Genomic DNA, 20,272 nt, shown 5'->3' with positions numbered 1-20,272 from the left:
ACACCAGCACAAGTGACAGTTCATTCATTGACAGACGAGCTAAACAGATCTGCCTACGATAGCACTGACCCACATAAAACAGCAGGAGAAAACTACAGCCAACCTGCATCATACTGGCTGTCAGACTGGAACTCAAGCAGGATCAGATGGGACGTCCATTGACAACCCAAACATATAGGCTTAACTGCCAGTATACTTTTGTAATGTCCTATGCACAGAGCTCCGAGACAACTGGCCCATTTAAAAACGGCAACCTACGTCAGACTAGCAATCAGACTTGCAGTTCAATCTAAATGACAGACCATCCAAGCATGTAACAGCCAATACTTTGCAGCGGTATCTCAATGCTCTAGGGTGTCCTACAGGTCCAGTGTCCTACAGGTCCAGTGTCCACAACATCCTTTATTCCAGGACTTACCTTGCGAAACCCTCCCACCTCGCAGTCGTTGAGGTCCTTGTAAAGTGAGTTGTGCCTCTTGGGTGTCACAGGGGCAGTAACAGTGGTAGAGGTAGTGTCTAGATTTGTCTTGTCCATTGAGTCCCCATTGGTAGTAGTAGTATTATTACCATGCTCCTCTGTCTTAGTATCCCTGTCCTGCTGTATTAGGTTCTGCTGTCCTGGGGCCTCAGCCTCTCCACAGCGTCTCCCTTCCATGTCTGTATCCGCTGCAGACACAGGCTGCTCCAGTTCGGGTTCCGGCGGCTGCTCGGGCCTGGTGCACAGGTCATACATCAGTCTGTGATGGAGGGGGTCGAAATTATCACGGATCAGTCGCCGCTGAGTTGACTTCAAAAGAGAAAATAAATAAATGTCACCCTGACTTCTTTCTCTGCCCTTATTTTCCACAGCCTCCCTCGCTCCCCCTCAACTCTCTCTCTCTCTCTCTCTCTCTTCAGGGAGAGTGGGGGGGGGGGTATGGGTAGTAATTTGGTCTGGGCTGAGGTTAAGTATCCAACACCAAAGCGATAGGATCAGTAAGCTGGGCTGAATTTAAGATGTAATTACCAGGCTTATCAGTAACACAATACAGTTTCTTACTGTAGCTATTCTGTCCCCTCAGATGTCGATTTAACAGTGACAGAAATAGCACAAGCTGGTACTGCCCTGTTTTGTTCCTTTAATAAAATATTCATTACAACAAGGGAGCGTCATTACCAGGACAAAACCAGCTCAAGATAAAACCCAGAGAGCTACTCCTTTAAAATGACAACTTTTAGAGGGGAATGAAAAAAATGCCCTCACTGACGTCTTCCATCAAAAAAAAGTTGACTCCTGTGGGATATTTTGTATTCACGACATACACTTCTTATGCTAGACTCCAAACAAATGAAGCCTTTTCCGTAGAAATGATCCAGCGGTGATCATGCATTTACAGCCCGTGATCTGATCAGAACACTGAAGTGTGCAGATTCCAGAGTCCTACTTACTATTGGCTGACTGAGTGAGACTGCATCGTCTTCCTGCCTCCCCACTCCTCCGTTCTCCACAGAGGGATGGATCTGTCATTGTCGCTTATCCATAAACGGTAACGGGAACGGCTAGTAATCAACAGTCCATCCGTCCGTTGCATAGATGAGGAGCTTGACTCTGCCTCTCTGTGACAGAAACAGTACAGAAGAAACACTGCCGCTATACGACACCAGACGAGACAGTCTCTCTCTCTCTCTCTCTCTCCGCTGACATGCATGTGGTCTCCAGCTGTGCCTGCCTGCCTCGTTGATGCTGCTGCTAAATCACTGCTCACACAACAAGACTCAATGAACTGCCTAATCCCCGATTCCCATATAACAACATTTAGGTGAAGGAAGAAGACAAACTGTGTGTGTGTGTGTGTGTGTGTGTGTGTGTGTGTTAGTGAGAGGAGGGGGTGGGAAGAAAGGGATTCTGTCCTCCTATCACATCAAAGCCTCTGGGAGGTGGCCAATCACGACTACAGTTCGAGCTGGTTTCCATGGAGATGACGCTGGAATAATGTTGGTTGCCTATTGATTGAAGAGGAGACACACACACACTGCTTTGCAGGGAGGCTGCCTGGAGGAAGGCAGAGCGATGGCATACTGTGAGCACACACACACACACACACATACACACACACACACAACCTCTATCGTTTTCTGCCACTGTATGCTAGAAATAAACGCTTAAAGATGCACTATGCAGAAATCGCCCCGCCATTTCCTGGTTGCTAAAATTAGAATACTTTGCTTAATTTCAGTTTATGCGACAAAATCATTGTACCATCTTAACCGCTGTGAAATATCTTTTCCATCACCAACAATTTTGTATTTTCAGCTGTTTGATGCTGGTGTACAAAAACCGAAAGTAAAATACACAAAAACTGAACTTAAGAACGTGAAGCATAGAAATAACAAACATAGAACAGATCTACCGCTTCTTAGACTTGCTTTCAACGATACATGACAGATCTATAACACGCATTTCTAAGTCAGTAAAACAAATTATGATTGACATATGTAATGAATGACTGTCACAAAACATTTAAATATTAATGTACATTTTGATCTAATCTCGCCCACCGGCTGGCAGTCTCTGCCGAGAGGTCTGGTTTTCAGAACGGGACTTGAAAGGAAGTCTATGGCACTTTTAATTGGCTGATATCTCAGTCCATCACCATCTAGAACCCTTAGAACCTCCCCTCTAGATGTCAACGTGTGATCAGAGCAAGTGATTTAGGCTGAACAAGGAAGTGAATTCAGGAAGTTGGAAAGTATGCATCAAAGAAATAGTTTTCACAACCGTTGTATGCCCCGAACTTAGAATCAATTGGGCTTCCCCCCCAAAAAAACATGGTTGAGTGTAAATTTTCTAAATGTTTCAAAGTCCAATCTTATACAGCTGTAGCAAGCTTCTGAAGTCCCACTTTGTAGCATAGTTTTTCCAGGCTCTATACACAGTAGAAATTGGACGAGGTTAGTTGTGACAGAATATTTCACAAATTGAGGATATACGGTAGTCTCACTTTCACAGCCAATTCTGGGTAAATAAACACACTGCTTCTTGAAGTATTATAGCAGACAAACTGGCACAGGTAGAACGGATCCCCACACATAAAAATCCAGACTACAGCAGATAAATATATATATTGTATTATATTAAATAAATATTTAAACGAAGCTTTTCTTTGTCATACGCTCATATACACACACACACACCGACACCCGCACCAGCATGGTATACAACAAAATGCTGACTTGCAGGTTCCTTCTGGACAGTTCAACAACAATAAGAACTAATAAAATATAAAAATATGAACATAAAATGGCTCAGTAGAATAGAATAAACATTTTAGCATAAGTATAATACAGGAAGGCAGAATGTATTGCACAATATTAAAACATGTATCAGTGAAGGGGGGAAAATGTAGTGGTGTAAAGTACTAAAGTAAAAATACTTAAAAGTACTACATAAGTAGTTTTTTGGGGGGGGGGGTATCTGTACTTTACTATTTATATTTTTGGCAACTTTTACTTTACTACATTCCTAACTGAAATAATGCACTTTCTACTCCATACATTTTACCTGACACCCAAAAGTACTTGTTACATTTTGACAGGAAAAGGGTCCAATTCACACACTTATCAAGAGAACATCCCTGGTCATCCCCTTCACATCATGCCTCTGATCTGGCGCACTCACTAAACACAAATGCTTTGTTTGTAAATGTAACGCCCTGGCCATAGAAAGGTTTTTTTTGTTCGTTATTTTGGTTAGGCCAGGGTGTTACATTGGGTGGGCGTTCTATGTTATTTTTTCTAGGTTGGTTTGTTTTGTTGATTTTGGCCGTGTGGCTTCCAATCAGGCACAGCTGTAGTTTGTTGTTGCTGATTGGGAGTCACACATAAGTAGCCTGTTTTTTCCTTTGGGGTTTGTGGGTGATTGTTTTCTGTTTCGTTCATTTTTGACCAGACAGGACTGTTTGCTGTCGTTGCTATCGAGTGTTTTGTTTGTAGTGGTTCATTTTTATTAAATATTTAAAATGAATACACATCCTCTGCTGCACCTTGGTTTTCTTACGACGACAGCCCTTACAGTAAATTATGACTGTGTTGGAGTGTGCACCTGGCTATCCGTAAATTAAATATTGCACCGTCTGGTTTCCTTAATATAAGGAAGTTGAAATCATTTATACTTTTACTTTTGATACTTAAGTACATTTTAACAATTCCATTTCAAGTCAGAAGTTCGCATAGACCTTAGCCAAATACATTTGAACTCAGTTTGTTTTTCACAATTCCTGACATTTAATCCAAGTAAAAATTCCCTGTCTTAGGTCAGTTAGGATCACCACTTTGTGAAATGTCAGAATAATAGTAGAGAGAATGATGACAACATGATGCTGCCACCCCCGTGCTTCCCTGTTGGGATGGTGTTTCCTCCAGCATCTTCACAAGGTCCTTTGCTGTTGTTCTAGGATTGATTTGCACTTTTTGCACCAAAGTACGTTCATCTCTAGGAGACAGAATACGTCTCTTTCCTGAGCGGTATGACGGCTGCGTGGTCCCATGGTGTTTATTCTTGCGTACTATTGTTTTTACAGATGAACGTGGTACCTTCAGGCGTTTGGAAATTGCTCGCAAGGATGAACCAGTCTTGTTGAGGTGTACAATTTTCTTTCTGAGGTCTTGGCTGATTTCTTTACATTTTCCCATGATGTCAAGCAAAGAGGCACAGAGTTTGAAGGTAGGCCTTGAAATACATCCACGGGTTCACATTCCAACTGACTCAAATGATGTCAATTAGCCTATCAGAAGCTCCTAAAGCCATGACATAATTTTCTGGAATTTTCCAAGCTGTTTAAAGGCATAGTCAACTTAAAATAACACAATAAAATAAAGAAGCTATATACAAGAAGTACCGGTACTTAGTCAGTGTACTGGGGTACGAGGTAGTTGGGGTGATTGAGGTAATATGTACATGTAGGTTTGGTTAGTGATTGATTGATTGATTGAAGTACTCTGTACATGTAGGTTTGGTTAGGTGATTGATTGATTGAAGTACTCTGTACATGTAGGTTTGGTTAGGTGATTGATTGATTGAAGTACATGTAGGTTTGGTTAGGTGATTGATTGATTGAAGTACATGTACGTTTGGTTAGGTCAGGGGTCGGCAACCCAAAATGTTGAAAGAGCCATATTGGACCAAAAAACCAAATCTGTCTGGAGCCGCAAAAAATTAAGCCTTATATAAGCCTTATAATGAAGGCAACACATGCTGTGTCTATATTAGCCTACTATCAAAATGATAAGTAGGCTACAAATACATAATGAGCATTCATGATTAAACGTTTATTTTACCTGCAGCGCATCCTGGAGAGAATAACGCACCGCGTGACTACTCTGCTGTACGATGGTGCTTTAAGTTTAACTTCCATTATAATATTAATGTATTATGTTTCGTTGCATTGATGAAATTATAGAAATACAATACAGAAATCAGATTTGATGTCATTTTTATTTTAGGATTCGAAAAAACAACAACAAACTGTGCAACGTGCACAATAGGCCTCCTGTAATTTCAGACCTCCCCATGGAAATAAAATGCAGTCCTTATCAATCCTCAATAATACGATCCTCTTCTCTTTTCCCCTTATCTGGGCAACAGACAGACTGCAATAAAACAGCAGCCTTTTGAAAAGGTAAAGTATATAAAATTAAAATAATACAGTTTAAGTTCGATTTCTGTGCATTATCCTCTTCTCTTTAGTTTTCTGCAAATGTGCAAGGGTAAAATGCAGCAGCACCCTCTTCTCTTTTGACACGCACAATACAATGCAGCCATCCTCGGACCTGAGCAACAAAACACAATAATATCCCTATGTGTCATTCCAAATATATACTGACAAAAATCAGAAGTCACTTTATAAAAACAGCCACTTTGTTACTAAATATGTGCCTATGACAGCATTGTGTTCTTACCCGTTTAATGTGACTACTGTTTTCGGACATCACTGGACAGCTTCTCAACATCGGGCATGTAAGATGTAACTTTAATCTTCACGCAGGACTGCAAGCTCTCATCTGTGAGGTGGGTGCGGTATTTGGATTTTATATAGTTCAGGTTTGAGAATATCTGCTCGCACAGGTATGTTGATCCAAAGATGGATAATACTCCAAATGCATATTTCTTCATGTTCCTATAACTGTCAGGAAGAATGGAAATGTCTTTCCACGTTACTCTTTTTGTTATTTGACAACTTCTCATTACAAAGCAAACATGCAGGCAATCCTTCCGCATTGGCAATGAAAGCAAATGATTCGGTCCAAGAACTGTGGAATCCTCTGTTCTCCTCAGCTATCTTTCTCTTTTTCCCTTTGGGATCCATGGCCCATGACACACCCACCGGTTTGTTTGCAACAGCCACCTGTCTGGCACTACGCCGAGCTGAAAGAAACGTGTGTCGCAGGCTATAACGTAAATCTTCGTTGACAGAAATGTTGAAATGAAATATTTATTACACACATTTTTACAGCATTGGATAATAAATTATATTAAAACAAAAAATACATTCACACCATCTTTTTCCATTTTCATATTTTTTAAAAAGCTCCAGGGAGCCACTAGGGCGGCGCTAAAGAGCCGCATGCGGCTCTAGAGCCGCGGGTTGCCGACCCCCCGGGTTAGGTGATTGATTGAAGTACTCTGTACATGTAGGTATGGGGGTGAAAAGCAGAAATTCTGGGTAGCTGTGTAGCCGTTTCCTGCAGTCAGTGACCAAAAGTGCCCTCTTTGGCCTCATTGATGAAATATTGTTCATATTATTCATAATTAATACAGATTTTTTTTTTTAAACCTTACAAAAATCTGTTGTTTCTATGTCAAACTGTTATGTTATATTTCAGTCTTCTGCGATGTATATTAAGTGTAATATTGGGATGCAAACACAAAATGGAAAACATTTCACCTCTTTATCTGACATGTTACAGGTGTCTTCTTTTTGTTGCCCATAACCATGTGTGTGAGGTGCAGTGGCGGATTTAGGTATAGGCATGCTGGTAGAAATGAGGTAAAATGGATTTCACTTTCTCTGCATTAAAATCCTCGGCCACTATGGTGCGCCGCATCTGGGTAAGCATGTTCTTGTTTGCTTATGGCGTTTATACAGATAGTTGAGTGCAGTCTTGGTGTCAGCATTGCTTTGTGGTGGTATGTAAACAGCTACGAAAAATATAGATGAAAACTCTCTAGGTAAATAGTGTGGTCTACAGCTTATCATGAGGTACTCTACCACAGGCGAGCAGAACTTCAAGACTTCCTTAATATTAGAGATTGCGCACCAACTGTTGTTGACAAAGAAACACACCCACCCTCGCCTCAGCTTACCAGACACAGCTGTTCTGTCGATGTATTGAAAAAAACAGCTATATTTATATTTTTCATGTCCTTGTTCAGCCACGACATAGGATATTACAGTTCTTCAGATCACATTGATAGGATAGTCTCGAACAGAGCTCTACACAGTTTATTTCAAGTGATTGCACGTTCGCCAATAGAACGGAGGGTAACGGCGACTTATCTCCTTGCTGTCGCAGTCTCGTTAGATGTTCTGGTCTGGGATGAGCAATATGTCCTTCGGCCTCATATTTGTTGAAATAGAAGGTTAGTAATCACTGCTTTGATGTCCAGAAGCTCTTTTCAGGTCATATGAAATGAGGATCACCGCAAAAGTAGCACAATTGGTCAGGAGGCTGTAAAACGGCAGTCATCCACTCCGACGTCATCCCTTCAAACAGAGAGGGAGACAGTAACCCCGTGGGAGATTGACACAAACCCACAAAGACTCATAGCCATGCATGAAGCACGAACCAGTCAACAGTACAGACTAATAGGGGTTAGGTGCTGAGGCCAAACCCTGCCCTGATTTATAGAAGGCAGCAACCTGCCGAGTTAGGTAGAGTTATATCTGAATGGAGAGTTGTAACTGAAAAGTTGCAGTGGCTGTCCAAATGGACATGAATCTCATTCCATGGGAAATAAATTACATATCAAAAGTTCTTCCAGTTTGGGAATTCTATGTGGATGGATGAGTATATCAGGTCTTTCCCCAGATTTTGAGTTGTAGGCAGCCTTTCCATATTTGCATAGTACTAGGCAAGCGGCAGCTGTTCAGTAACCTATAACCTGGCCCAGGACTTGGTCACTCTCCTATCCCCAAGCAGCTCTTAACCAGAGAGACGTGCCTGCAGATCAAATCGCCCCGTTAAGGAATGGATTCACCTGGTTTAAGCCTACGTATAATGCCATCAACATGTTTACAGGACACAAGTAAACAGATTATCCAGTAATAGAATATAAACATATGGCTAAAAACAACATCATGGAAATAATGGAGCAGCCAATCAGCATGTAATATTACTGACTGTAGCCTTGTACAACAAACTGGTTGTGAATTTAGGGTGCAATATTTGGCAACATATCATGTTAATTTTTTAAAAATCTATTTAACCAGGTAAGTCAGTTAAGAACAAATTCTTATTTACAATGACAGCCTACACCGGCCAAACCCGGACGACGCTGGGCCAATTGTGCACCGCCCTATGGGACTCCCAATCACAGCCGGTTGTGATACAGCCTGGATTCAAACCAGGGTGTCTGCAGTGATGCCTCTAGCACTGAGATACAGTGCCTTAGACCGCTGCGCCAATCGAGAGCCCTCGATTCAATAAAGTATTAGCCAATTTCTGCATCATTCAACACTCTCCCATATCTCAACAACACTTTATTTGGAGGCAAGGCCAGGCATATATTTCAGCGACAGATATTAGAATCTCCCTGAAAATAAATACATTAGACTACTAGTTCACTTGGGGATCCTATATTCTGGTCTGTGCTATAGTAGCAGAGCTATAAATTGAGCACTGCAGGAGTAATAAATAGTTTCCTGTCGTCGTCACAGCCAGCTGTTGGAGATATGCATCACCGTTAGTAGTGTATGGAGAGCTGCTGCTGCTGCTATCTGCTATCTGCTGCTGCTATCTGCTATCTGCTGCTATCTGCTATCTGCTGCTGCTATCTGCTGCTGCTATCTGCTATCTGCTGCTGCTATCTGCTATCTGCTGCTGCTATCTGCTGCTGCTGCTGCTGCTGCTATCTGCTGCTGCGCTATCTGCTGCTCTGCTATCTGCTGCTGCTATCTGCTGCTGCTATCTGCTGATGCTGCTATCTGCTGCTGCTATCTGCTGCTGCTATCTGCTGTCTGCTGCTATCTGCTGCTGCTGCCTGCTATCTGCTGCTATCTGCTGCTGCTATCTGGGGCTGACAGATTGTGTCTTGGCTGACTGGAGACCTCATGCATTTAGAAAGGGCAGTTATAATACACAGCAGCATGGTTTTGACTACCGGTAATTAATCATGACTGTGTGTGTGTGTGTGTGTGTGTGTGTGTGTGTGTGTGTGTGTGTGTGTACCCACACACGTTTTACTATACTTGTGAGTACCAGAAGTCCTCATAGGAATAGTAAACCAACAAAAAAAATCTGAGAAGTGAGGACATTTTGTTGTTCTTCACCTGTATAAAAGGTTATTTAAGGCATAGGGGATAGGAATTAAGGTTGGAATTAGTGTTTGGAATTCAGGTTAGCTATAGAATTGGGGGTTAGGAATTAGGGTTAGGTTAGGTTTAGAAGTAGGAGTTAAGGTTAGGGGTTAGAATTAGGGTAAGGGTTAGGTTTAAGAGTCAGGATTAGAATTAGGGGTTATGGAAAATAGGATTTTGAATGGGAATCAATTGTTGGTCCGTAAAAAGTCCTCACAAGTATAGTTCAACAGAGATCTCTCGTGTGGGCCTCTCCCATGTCCAGTACTGTGTAGGCCTCTCCCATGTCCAGTATTGTGTAGGCCTCTCCCATGTCCAGTATTGTGTGGGCCTCTCCCATGTCCAGCAATGTGTAGGCCTCTCCCATGTCCAGTATTGTGCGGGCCTCTCCAATGTCCAGTATTGTGCGGGCCTCTCCCATGTCCAGTATTGTGCGGGCCTCTCCCATGTCCAGTATTGTGCGGGCCTCTCCAATGTCCAGTATTGTGTAGGCCTCTCCCATGTCCGGTATTGTGTAGGCCTCTCCCATGTCCGGTATTGTACGGGCCTCTCCCATGTCCGGTATTGTGTAAGCCTCTCCCATGTCCAGTATTGTGCGGGCCTCTCCCATGTCCAGTATTGTGCGGGCCTCTCCCATGTCCAGTATTGTGTAGGCCTCTCCAATGTCCAGTATTAGAGATGGTGAGTGTGTCACCCATTAAAGCGGATCTAAACAAGATGCGGTCTCTCTGTCCGTCTGAAGCCAAGTTGAAGACTCTGGTCACTGCTGCATTCAAATAAAATGCTTTGTTGACACTCCTTACACAGATTTCCACGACATGCTCCAGTGTGTGTGTCATGCTTACAGCGTGGAGGATAGATGCACAGTAGCCTACATATGGAAAAGACTACCTATTTCTATGCTACATTCTGTACATTCTGGTCACAAACAATTGCAGGGCCTGAAGCACATTACATGGAGGATCGTTTGAAATGATTCAGCAATCAACACAACCGTAGGATACATGTTTACTGCATGCCACATCCACCAGTCTATTCAGGAAAATAGACAGTGAACGCCCTGGCCTAAAGGAGAGGGAGAGGGAGAGATGCCCTGGCCTAAAGGAGAGGGAGAGAGAGCCCTGGTCTAAAGAGAGAGAAATCAAAGGAGCTTCCCACCCCAGACAGAGCTTCCCACCCCAGACAGAGCTTCCCACCCCAGACAGAGCTTCCCACCCCAGACAGAGTTTCCCACCCCAGACAGAGCTTCCCACCCCAGACGGAGAGAGATGCACCATTCCCTTACTCCTCTCACTGCAAGGTTCTCTCTCAGAGCATTTCACCCCATGTTCTCTTCAGTTAAACTTTAACAACATCAAGCTTTCTTTAATTTAAACCCCTGTCTAGGGATGGGAGGCACTGATAGGAAAACGACAGTGAGAGAGTGAGCGAGAGAGAGAGAGCGCGAGAGAGAGCAGGAGCGAAAGAGCGGGCGCGAGAGAGCGAAAGCACTTGTCAGCGGGCAGCAGCTTAAAAACGCAAGACTTTCACCAGCAGAAGTGTGTTAAACATGTCCACGTCTATAAATGAAGATGCCTTTTTGAGAGACATAAATAGTGCATTGTGCGGACCATACTAAACCACTAACGCAGAGTAACCCATACAGCATACAGACAAACTCAAAGCTAAACATCTGTGACAGCTGAGAGGATCTGGCTTCCTTTGGCACATCTACACACACACACGCACACATAAAGGTTGAAGCTCCTTCTCTGCCTGGCTGAGGAACACACTCAAAGTGAGGCTCGTTTGGTATGAAATTCCCTCTGTCTGAAAAGATGGAGAGATCGAGAGAGGGGAGGGAGGGAGGGAGGGAGGAAGAGAGCCAGCTTTTCTGAAATTTAAGCATCAATCATTTCCTCACATTTTCTGACAGAGTGTAGTAGGAATATGGAAGAAGAATATGGAATGAACAAATATAGGCCAATATAGTAGAGACATCAAAAGCCCTGTATACATCAGCAGATGTCACTAAGTGTTTATACAGAAGCAAAGCCTAAAACCCCAAACAGCAAGCAATGCAGTACACAACATACACGAAGAAATGCCAGCCAATCAATATCTACTAAGCTAGCTAGGCTAATTGTTGCCTCCCAAGTCATTTAAGTATGCTGATTAATAACGTAATGGCTGTGATAAAAGTAGGCTACAAACAAACAAGAGGCAGCACACCACAGACATGATCTGTTGTCAGATAACACTGTTAGAATAAGAATATATTCTATTGCTAGCAATCAAGAGGAAACTGATTTAAAAACGACAAAAACTCCCCAACTTATGCTCTCCAAATTAATATTAGCTGTGATCAAATGAAATGTATTTATATAGCCCTACTTACATCAGCTGATATCTCAAAGTGCTGTACAGAAACCCAGCCTAAAACCCCAAACAGCAAGCAATGCAGGTGTAGAAGCACGGTGGCTAGGTAAAACTCCCTAGAGAGGAACCAGGCTCTGAGGGGTGGCCAGTCCCCTTCTGGCTGTGCCGGGTGGAGATTATAACAGAACATGGCCTAGATGTTCTGTTATAATGTGATGCCCATTGTAGTTTGCTCTCGTGTATTATACAAATCAAACCATATCCACCGAGCACACGCCTGTTGCCAAAACTACGTGGAGATATGGGATCAAAGCATGACGAAGTTTTCTTTCATACAGAGGCTTGATGGTTATTGAGGCAGGGGAGTTGGAAAGATTTCTCGCATAGAGAGGAACTGTTGTCATTTACAATGCATAAAAAAATATATAAAAATAAATAAATAAAAACACTTATGAAAAGAGAAATGTGGTTTCTTGTCTATGTAACAGACATTTGGGAACCTGAAGGAACGAAATCTCAGCCTTTCGACGATAGTGAGTTCAAGAACTGGGAACTAAAAATAACAACAACAAAAAAAAAAAGCTCAGACTGGGAAAATATATTTTTGGAATGGTCTTCCAACTCGGGAACTGGGTCGCTGTCACGTCTTGACCATAGAGAGTATAAATAACTGGACCAAGGTCCTCGGGGTTCTCTATGGTGTTTTAGGTCAGGGCGTGACTAGGGGGATTTCTAGTGAGTTTATTTCTATGTTGGTGTATGTGTATGGTTCCCAATTAGAGGCAGCTGATAATCATTACCTCTAATTGGGGATCATACTTAGTGTGTTCCTTTTCCCACCTGCGATGTGGGATATTGTTTTGTGTGAGTGCCTTTGTGCGCTACGTTTTGCACGATCGTTGTTGTTTTTTTGAGAAGTTTCATGAGCAATAAAATGTGGAACTCTACTCACGCTGCGCCTTGGTCCAGTTATTTAAGCGACGGTCGTGACAAAATATCCCACCATTACAGGACCAAGCAGTGTGCCCAAGAGGTAAAGGAGAGTTGGACATGGGAGGAAATACTGGGTGGATGCGAGACCCTTCCTTGGCGGGAGTCGCCGAGGAGTAAAGGGGGACAGCAACGACGCCGGGGTCCGCGGCCACAAACAAACCAAGGGCAACCCCGAGGAGAGAGCCAGAGACCGTCTGGGAGTTGATGGAGCAGTTGGAGGAGGGTTATCGGAGAGAGATGTTGGTTAGATGTATTCTGCAGCACAGGCGCCCTGAGGAGCGTGTTATCAGTCTGGTTCAACCTGTGCCGGCTCCACGCACCAGGTCTCCAGTGCGCCTTCCCAGCCCGGTACGTCCTGTGCCGGCTCCCCGCACTCGCCCTGAGGAGCGTGTCATCAGTCCAGTGCAACCTGTGCCGGCTCCACGCACCAGGCCTCCAGTGCGCCTCCACAGCCCGGTACGTCCTGTGCCGACTCCCCGCACTCGCCCTGAGGAGCGTGTCATCAGTCCGGTTCAACCTGTGCCGGCTCCCCGCACTCGTCCACCAGTGCATGTGTACAGTCGGGAGTCTCCAGCGACGGTCTACAGCTAGGAACCTCCAGCGACGGTTCACAGTCCAGAGCTTCCAGTGACGGTTCACAGTTCAGAGCCTCCAGTGACGGTCCACGGTCCAGAGCCTCCAGTGACGGTCCACGGCCCAGAGCTTCCAGTGACGGTCCACGGCCCGGAGCTTACTGCGCCGGTGCCATGGCCGGAACCTTCCACTGCGCCGATGCCCTGTCTAGGCACGGCGTCCAGTCCCGCTCCATGGCCGGAGCCTTCCTCTGCGCCGGTGCCCAGTCCAGGCACGGCGTCCAGTCCCGCTCCATGGCCGGAGCCTTCCTCTGCGCCGGTGCCCAGTCCAGATACGGCGTCCAGTCCCGCTTCATGGCTGGAGCTATCCCTGCACCGGTGCTCAGTCCAGGCATGGCGTTCAGCCTGGCTCCATGACCGGATCAGCGGTCTGAGCGGTTGCCCACCCTAACCCTCCCCATCTAGTTTCAGGTTTTGCGGTCGGAGTCCGCACCTTTGGGGGGGTACTGTCACGCCCTGACCATAGAGAGTATAAATAACTGAACCAAGGCCCTCGGGGTTCTCTATGGTGTTTTAGGTCAGGGCATGACTAGGGGGATTTCTAGTGAGTTTATTTCTATGTTGGTGTATGTGTGTGTTTCCCAATTAGAGGCAGCTTATAGTCATTACCTCTAATTACCTCTATCATTACCTCTAATTGGGGATCATACTTAGTGTGTTCTTTTTCCCACCTGCGATGTGGGATATTGTTTTGTGTGAGTGCCTTTGTGCGCTACGTTTTGCACGATCATTAGATCTTTGTGGTTTTTTTGAGAAGTTTCACGAGCAATAAAATGTGGAACTCTACTCACGCTGCACCTTGGTCCAGTTATTTTAGCGACAGTCGTGCCAGTCGCCGACTTTCTGACTTGGAGACGCCAGGATTTGACCTCTTATTTTTCAGAGTTCCCAGTTGTCTTGAAAGCCCCATAAAGGGGCTCATGGTAGGTTACCCTTCACCAGCGCATATCTGTGTGAAGCTGGATTCAGTGCTCTCGTCTGCATTAAAACCAAATATCCATCCAGCTTCGATGTGATAGCAGAGATGAGATGCACACTGTCGACCACGCCCCCTGACGTTTAGAAGCTCTGACGCGACATGCATTAAGCACACCCATCTCAATAGTGGTGTTGAGATAAAGTATGTGGACAGCATTCAAATTAGTGGATTTGGCTATTTCATCCACACCCATAGCTGACAGGTGTATAAAATTGAGCACACAGCCAAGCAACTTCCAAAGACAAACATTGGCAGTAGAATGGCCCATAATGAAGAGCACAGTGACTTTCAACGTGGCTCCGTCATAGGATGCCACTTTTCCAACAAGTCAGATTGTCAAATTTCTGCCCTGCTAGAGCTGCCCCGGCCAACTGTAATTGCTGTTACTGTGAAGTGGAAACATCTAGGAGCAACAACGGCTTAGCCGTGAATTGGTAGGCCACGCAAGCTCACAGATTGGGACCTCAGTGTGACGAAGCGCGTAAAAATCATCTGTTATCGGTTGGAACACTCACTACCAAGTTCCAAACTGCCTCTGGAAGCAACGTTGGGACAAGAACTGTTCGTCGGGAGCTTAATGAAATGGGGTTCATGGCCGAGCAGCCTCACACAAGCCTAAGATCACCATGATGCCAAGCGTCAGCTACAGTGGTGTAAAGCTCACCATCATTGGACTCTGGAGCAGTGGAAACGCGTTCCCTGGAATGATGAATCACGCTTCACCATCTGGCAGTCCGACAGAGGAGATCTGGGTTTGGCAAGTGCCAGGAGAACGCTACCTGCCCCAATGCGTAGTCCCAACTGTAAAGTTTGGTGCTGTTTTTCATGGTTCGTGCTAGGCCCCTTAGTTCCAGTGAAGGGAAATCTTAATGCTACAGCATACAATGACATTCTAGAGGATTCTGTGCTTCCAACTTTCCCTTGCACAAAGCCAGTTCACTACAGAAATGGTTTGTCTAGATCGGTGTGGAAGAACTTGACTGGCCTGCACAGAGCCCTGACCTCAACCCCATCGAACACCTTTAGGATGAATTGGAACATCGACTGTGAGCCAGGCCTAATCGCCCAACATCAATGCCCGACCTCACCAATTTTTATAATTTATTTTTTAATTTTAATTTATTTTATTTTTATTTCACCTTTATTTAACCAGGTAGGCTAGTTGAGAACAAGTTCTCATTTGCAACTGCGACCTGGCCAAGATAAAGCATAGCAATTCGACACATACAACAACATAGAACATGGAATAAACAAAACATACAGTCAATAATACAGTAGAACAAAAATAATAAAAAAATGTCTATATACTGTGAGTGCAAATGAGGTAAGATATGGTAGATAAGGCAATAACTAGGCCATGATGGCGAAGTAATTACAATATAGCAAGTAATCACTGGAATGGTAGATGTGCAGAAGATGAATGTGCAAGTAGAGATACTGGGGTGCAAAGGAGCAAGATAAATAAAATGAATACAGTAATACAGTACTGTTTACAGATGGGCTAGGTACAGGTGCAGTGATCTGTGAGCCGCTCTGACAGCTGGTGCTTAAATCTAGTGAGATATGAGTCTCCAGCTTCAGTGATTTTTGCAGTTCGTTCCAGTCATTGGCAGCAGAGAACTGGAAGGAAAGGCGACCAAAGTAGGAATTGGCTTTGGGGGTGACCAGTGAGATATACCTGTGGAGCACGTGCTACGAATGGGTGCTTCTATGGAGACCAGTGAGCTGAGATAAGGCGGGGCTTTACCTAGCAGAGACTTGTAGATAACCTGTTGCCAGTGGGTTTGGCGACGAATATGAAGCGAGGGCCAACCAACGAGTGTGTACAGGTCGCAGTGGTGGGTAGTATATGGGGCTTTGGTGACAAAACGGATGGCACTGTGATAGACTGCATCCAGTTTGTTGAGTAGAGTGTTGGAGGCTATTTATATATGACATCGCCGAAGTCGAGGATCGGTAGGATGGTCAGTTTTACGAGGGTATGTTTGGCAGCATGAGTGAAGGATGCTTTGTTGCGAAATAGGAAGCCGATTCTTGATTTAATTTTGGATTGGAGATGCTTAATGTGAGTCTGGAAGGAGAGTTTACAGTCTAACCAGACACCTAGGTATTTGTAGTTGTCCACATATTCTAAGTCAGAGCCGTCCAGAGTAGTGATGCTGGACGGGCGGGCAGGTGCGGGCAGTGATCGATTGAAGAGCATACATTTAGTTTTACTTGTATTTAAGAGCAGTTGGAGGTCACGGAAGGAGAGTTGTATGGCATTGAAGCTTGTCTGGAGGTTAGTTAACACAGTGTCCAAAGAGGGGCCAGAAGTATACAGAATGGTGTCGTCTGCGTAGAGGTGGATCAGAGAATCGCCAGCAGCAAGAACAACATCATTGATGTATACAGAGAAGAGTCGGCCCGAGAAATGCTCGTGGCTGAATGGAAGCAAGTCCCCGCAGCAATGTTCCAACATCTAGTGGAAAGCCTTCTCAGAAGAGAGGAGGCTGTTATAGCAGCAAAGGGGGGACCAACTCCATATTAATACCAATGATTTTGGAATGTGATATTTAACAGGCAGGTGTCCTCATACTTTTGGCCATTTAGTGTGAATTATGTCAGACTAATTTGGAATTGACTGTCATAGCCCCACATTAAAAGTATGTGATGATGAGTTGAGAAGGCAAGCAGAAATACTGTTACAGCATTTTTCAATTTACTGACATAGCCCCAAATAAAAAAGTAATCATTGGCTGTTAATTACATAATTTTTCACAAGAATTTTAAGATATCAAAACGGGGTCATGGGTCCAAAAAGTTTTAAGTATAAAAACAGATATCCACCACACTTAGCCTAAACTTAAGTAGGAGTCTCCTCATCTCCTATGAAAAGGTGACATGATGTCTGTGCACTAAACCACATACTATTTAGGCCTATGTAGGCGAATACTAAAGCTTGGCTAGGTGACATGTGGGAAGCAGGTACTTAATCCAAATTTGCCTCACTAAATATTCATCAGAATATATTGAGTCCCTAAAATGTTATGTTTCTTCCACTTATTGGGAATTGGATGAATATTTAGTAAGGTAGATTTGAGTTTAAGTGAAGTGCGACTTCAAAAGGCACTCCGCTGTAGTTACCTTTCTGATAGTTTAATATTTGATGTGTTCACTTCAATAGAAATTATTTCAGTTCCTGATGTTGCTTGCTGTACTCAGTCATTTATTTATTTTTATTTATTTATTTCACCTTCATTTAACCAGGTAGGCCAGTTGAGAACAAGTTCTCATTTACGACTGTGACCTGGCCAAGATAAAGCAAAGCAGTTCGACACATACAACAACACAGCACATGGGCTAAACAAGCGTACAGTCAATAACACAATAGAAAAATCTGTATACAGTGTGTGCAAATAAAGTAAGGAGGTAAGGCAATAAATAGGCCAATAGTGGCGAAGTAATTACAATTTAGCAATTTACACTGGAGCGATACAGTTGAAGTCGTAAGTTTACATACACTTAGGATGGAGTCATTAAAACTCGTTTTTCAACCACTCCACCAATTTCTTGTTTCTATTTTTGTTAGGACATCTACTTTGTGCATGACACAAGTAATTTTTCCAACAACTGCTTACAGATTATTTCACTTATAATTCACTGTATCGCAATTCCAGTGGGTCAGAAGTTTACATACACGAAGTTGACTGTGCCAATAAACAGCTTGGAAAATTCAAGAAAATGTCATGGCTTTATAAGCTTCTGATAGGCTAATTGACATCATTTGAGTCAATTGGAGGTGTACCTGTGGATATATTTCAAGGCCTACCTTCAAACTCAGTGCCTCTTTGCTTGACATCATGGGAAATCTAAAGAAATCAGCCAAGACCTCAGAAAAAAATGGTAGACCTCCACAAGTCTGGTTCATCCTTGGGAGCAATTTCCAAACGCCTGAAGGTACCACGTTCATCTGTACAAACAATAGTACAAAAGTATAAACACCATGGGACCACGCAGCCGCCATACCGCTCAGGAAGTAGACACGTTCTGTCTCCTAGAGATGTATGTACTTTGGTGTGAAAATTGCAAATCAATCACAGAACAACAGGAAAGGACCTTGTGAAGATGCTGGAGGAAACAGGTACAAAAGTATCTATATCCACAGTAAAACTAGTCCTATATCAACATAACCTGAACGGCCGCTCAGCAAGAAAGAAGCCACTGCTCCAAAACCGCCATAAAAAAGCCAGACTACGGTTTGCAAGTGCACATGGGGACAAACATCACACTTTTTTGCAGAAATGTCCTCTGGTCTGATGAAACAAAAATAGAACTGTTTGGTCACAATGACCATCGTTATGTTTGGAGGAAAAAGGGAGACGCTTGCAAGCCGAAGAACACCATCCCAACCGTGAAGCACTGAAGCAGAGAACTGGAAGGAAAGGCGGCCAAAAGAGGTGTTGGCTTTGGGGGTGACCAGTGAAATATACCTGCTGGAGCACGTGATACGGGTGGGTGTTGCTATGGTGACCAGTGAGCTGAGATAAGGCGGGGCTATACCTAGCAAAGACTTATAGATGACCTGGAGCCAGTGGGTTTGGCGACGAATATGTAGCGAGGACCAGCCAATGAGAGCATACAAGTCGCAGTGGTGGATAGTATATGGGGCTTTGGTGACAAAACGGATGGCACTGTGATAGACTGCATCCATTTTGCTGAGTAGAGTGTTGAAGGCTAATTTGTAAATGACATCGCCGAAGTCAAGGATCGCAGGATAGTCATTTTTACGAGGGTAAGTTTGGCAGCATGAGTGAAGGATGCTTTGTTGCGAAATAGGAAGCCAATTCTAGATTTAACTTTGGATTGGAGATGCTTAATGTGAGTCTGGAAGGAGAGTTTACAGTCTAACAAGACACCTAGGTATTTGTAGTTGTCCACATATTCTAAGTCAGAAGCGTCCAGAGTAGTGATGCTAGTCAGGTGGGCGGGTGCGGGCAACGATTGGTTGAAGAGCATGCATTTCGTTTTACTAGCATTTAAGAGCAGTTGGAGGCCACGGAAGGAATGTAGCATGGCGTTGAAGCTCGTTTAGAGAAGGGCCAGATGGGCCAGATGTATACAGAATGGTGTCGTCTACTTAGAGGTGGATCAAAGAAACACCCGCAGCAAGAGTGACATCAATGATATATACAGAGAAAAGAGTCGGGACGAGAATTGAACCCTGTGGCACCCCCATAGACACTGCCAGAGGTCCGGACAACAGGCCCTCCGATTTGACACACTGAACTCTATCTGAGAAGTAGTTAGTGAACCAAGCGAGACAGTCAATAGAGAAACCAAGGCTGTTGAGTCTGCCGATAAGAATATGGTGATTGAAAGAGTCAATGAAGACAGCTGCACAGTACTGTCTTTTATCGATGGTGGTTATGGTATCGTTTAGGACCTTGAGCGTGGCTGAGGTGCACCCATGACCAGCTCGGAAACCAGATTGCATAGCGGAGAAGGTACAGTGGGATTCGAAATGGTCGGTGATCTGTTTGTTCAGTTGGCTTTCGAAGACTTTAGAAAGGCAGGGCAGGATGGATGGATATAGGTCTGTAACAGTTTGGGTCTAGAGTGTCTCCCCCTTTGAATAGGGGATGACCACAGCCGCTTTCCAATCTTTAGGAATCTCAGACGATACAAAAGAGAGGTTGAACAGACTAGTAATTGGGGTTGCAACAATGGCGGCGGATAGTTTTAGAAAGAGAGGGTCCAGATTGTCTAGCCCAGCT

General features: G+C 44.1%; 1 protein-coding gene across 2 annotated transcripts in view; it reads right to left on the bottom strand.

Annotated features, from left to right (window-relative positions):
* Window positions 1-1,828, bottom strand: part of tspoap1 (TSPO associated protein 1) — a 209,868-nt gene extending 208,040 nt beyond the window's left edge. For both annotated transcript variants that reach the window (XM_082974773.1, XM_082974774.1), the window contains exon 1: window positions 419-1,828. In XM_082974773.1, the coding sequence (XP_082830899.1) occupies window positions 419-733 (315 nt within the window). In that variant the 5' untranslated portion in view covers window positions 734-1,828. The remainder of the gene's footprint in view (window positions 1-418) is intronic.
* Window positions 1,829-20,272: the final 18,444 nt, after the last annotated feature.

This window comes from Salmo salar, chromosome 04 (genome assembly GCF_965601325.2).
Source record: "Salmo salar chromosome 04, fSalSal1, whole genome shotgun sequence".
NCBI classification, from domain to species: domain Eukaryota; kingdom Metazoa; phylum Chordata; class Actinopteri; order Salmoniformes; family Salmonidae; genus Salmo; species Salmo salar.
Note: the sequence above shows the minus strand (reverse complement) of the source record. Positions and strands in the feature narration are given on the sequence as shown.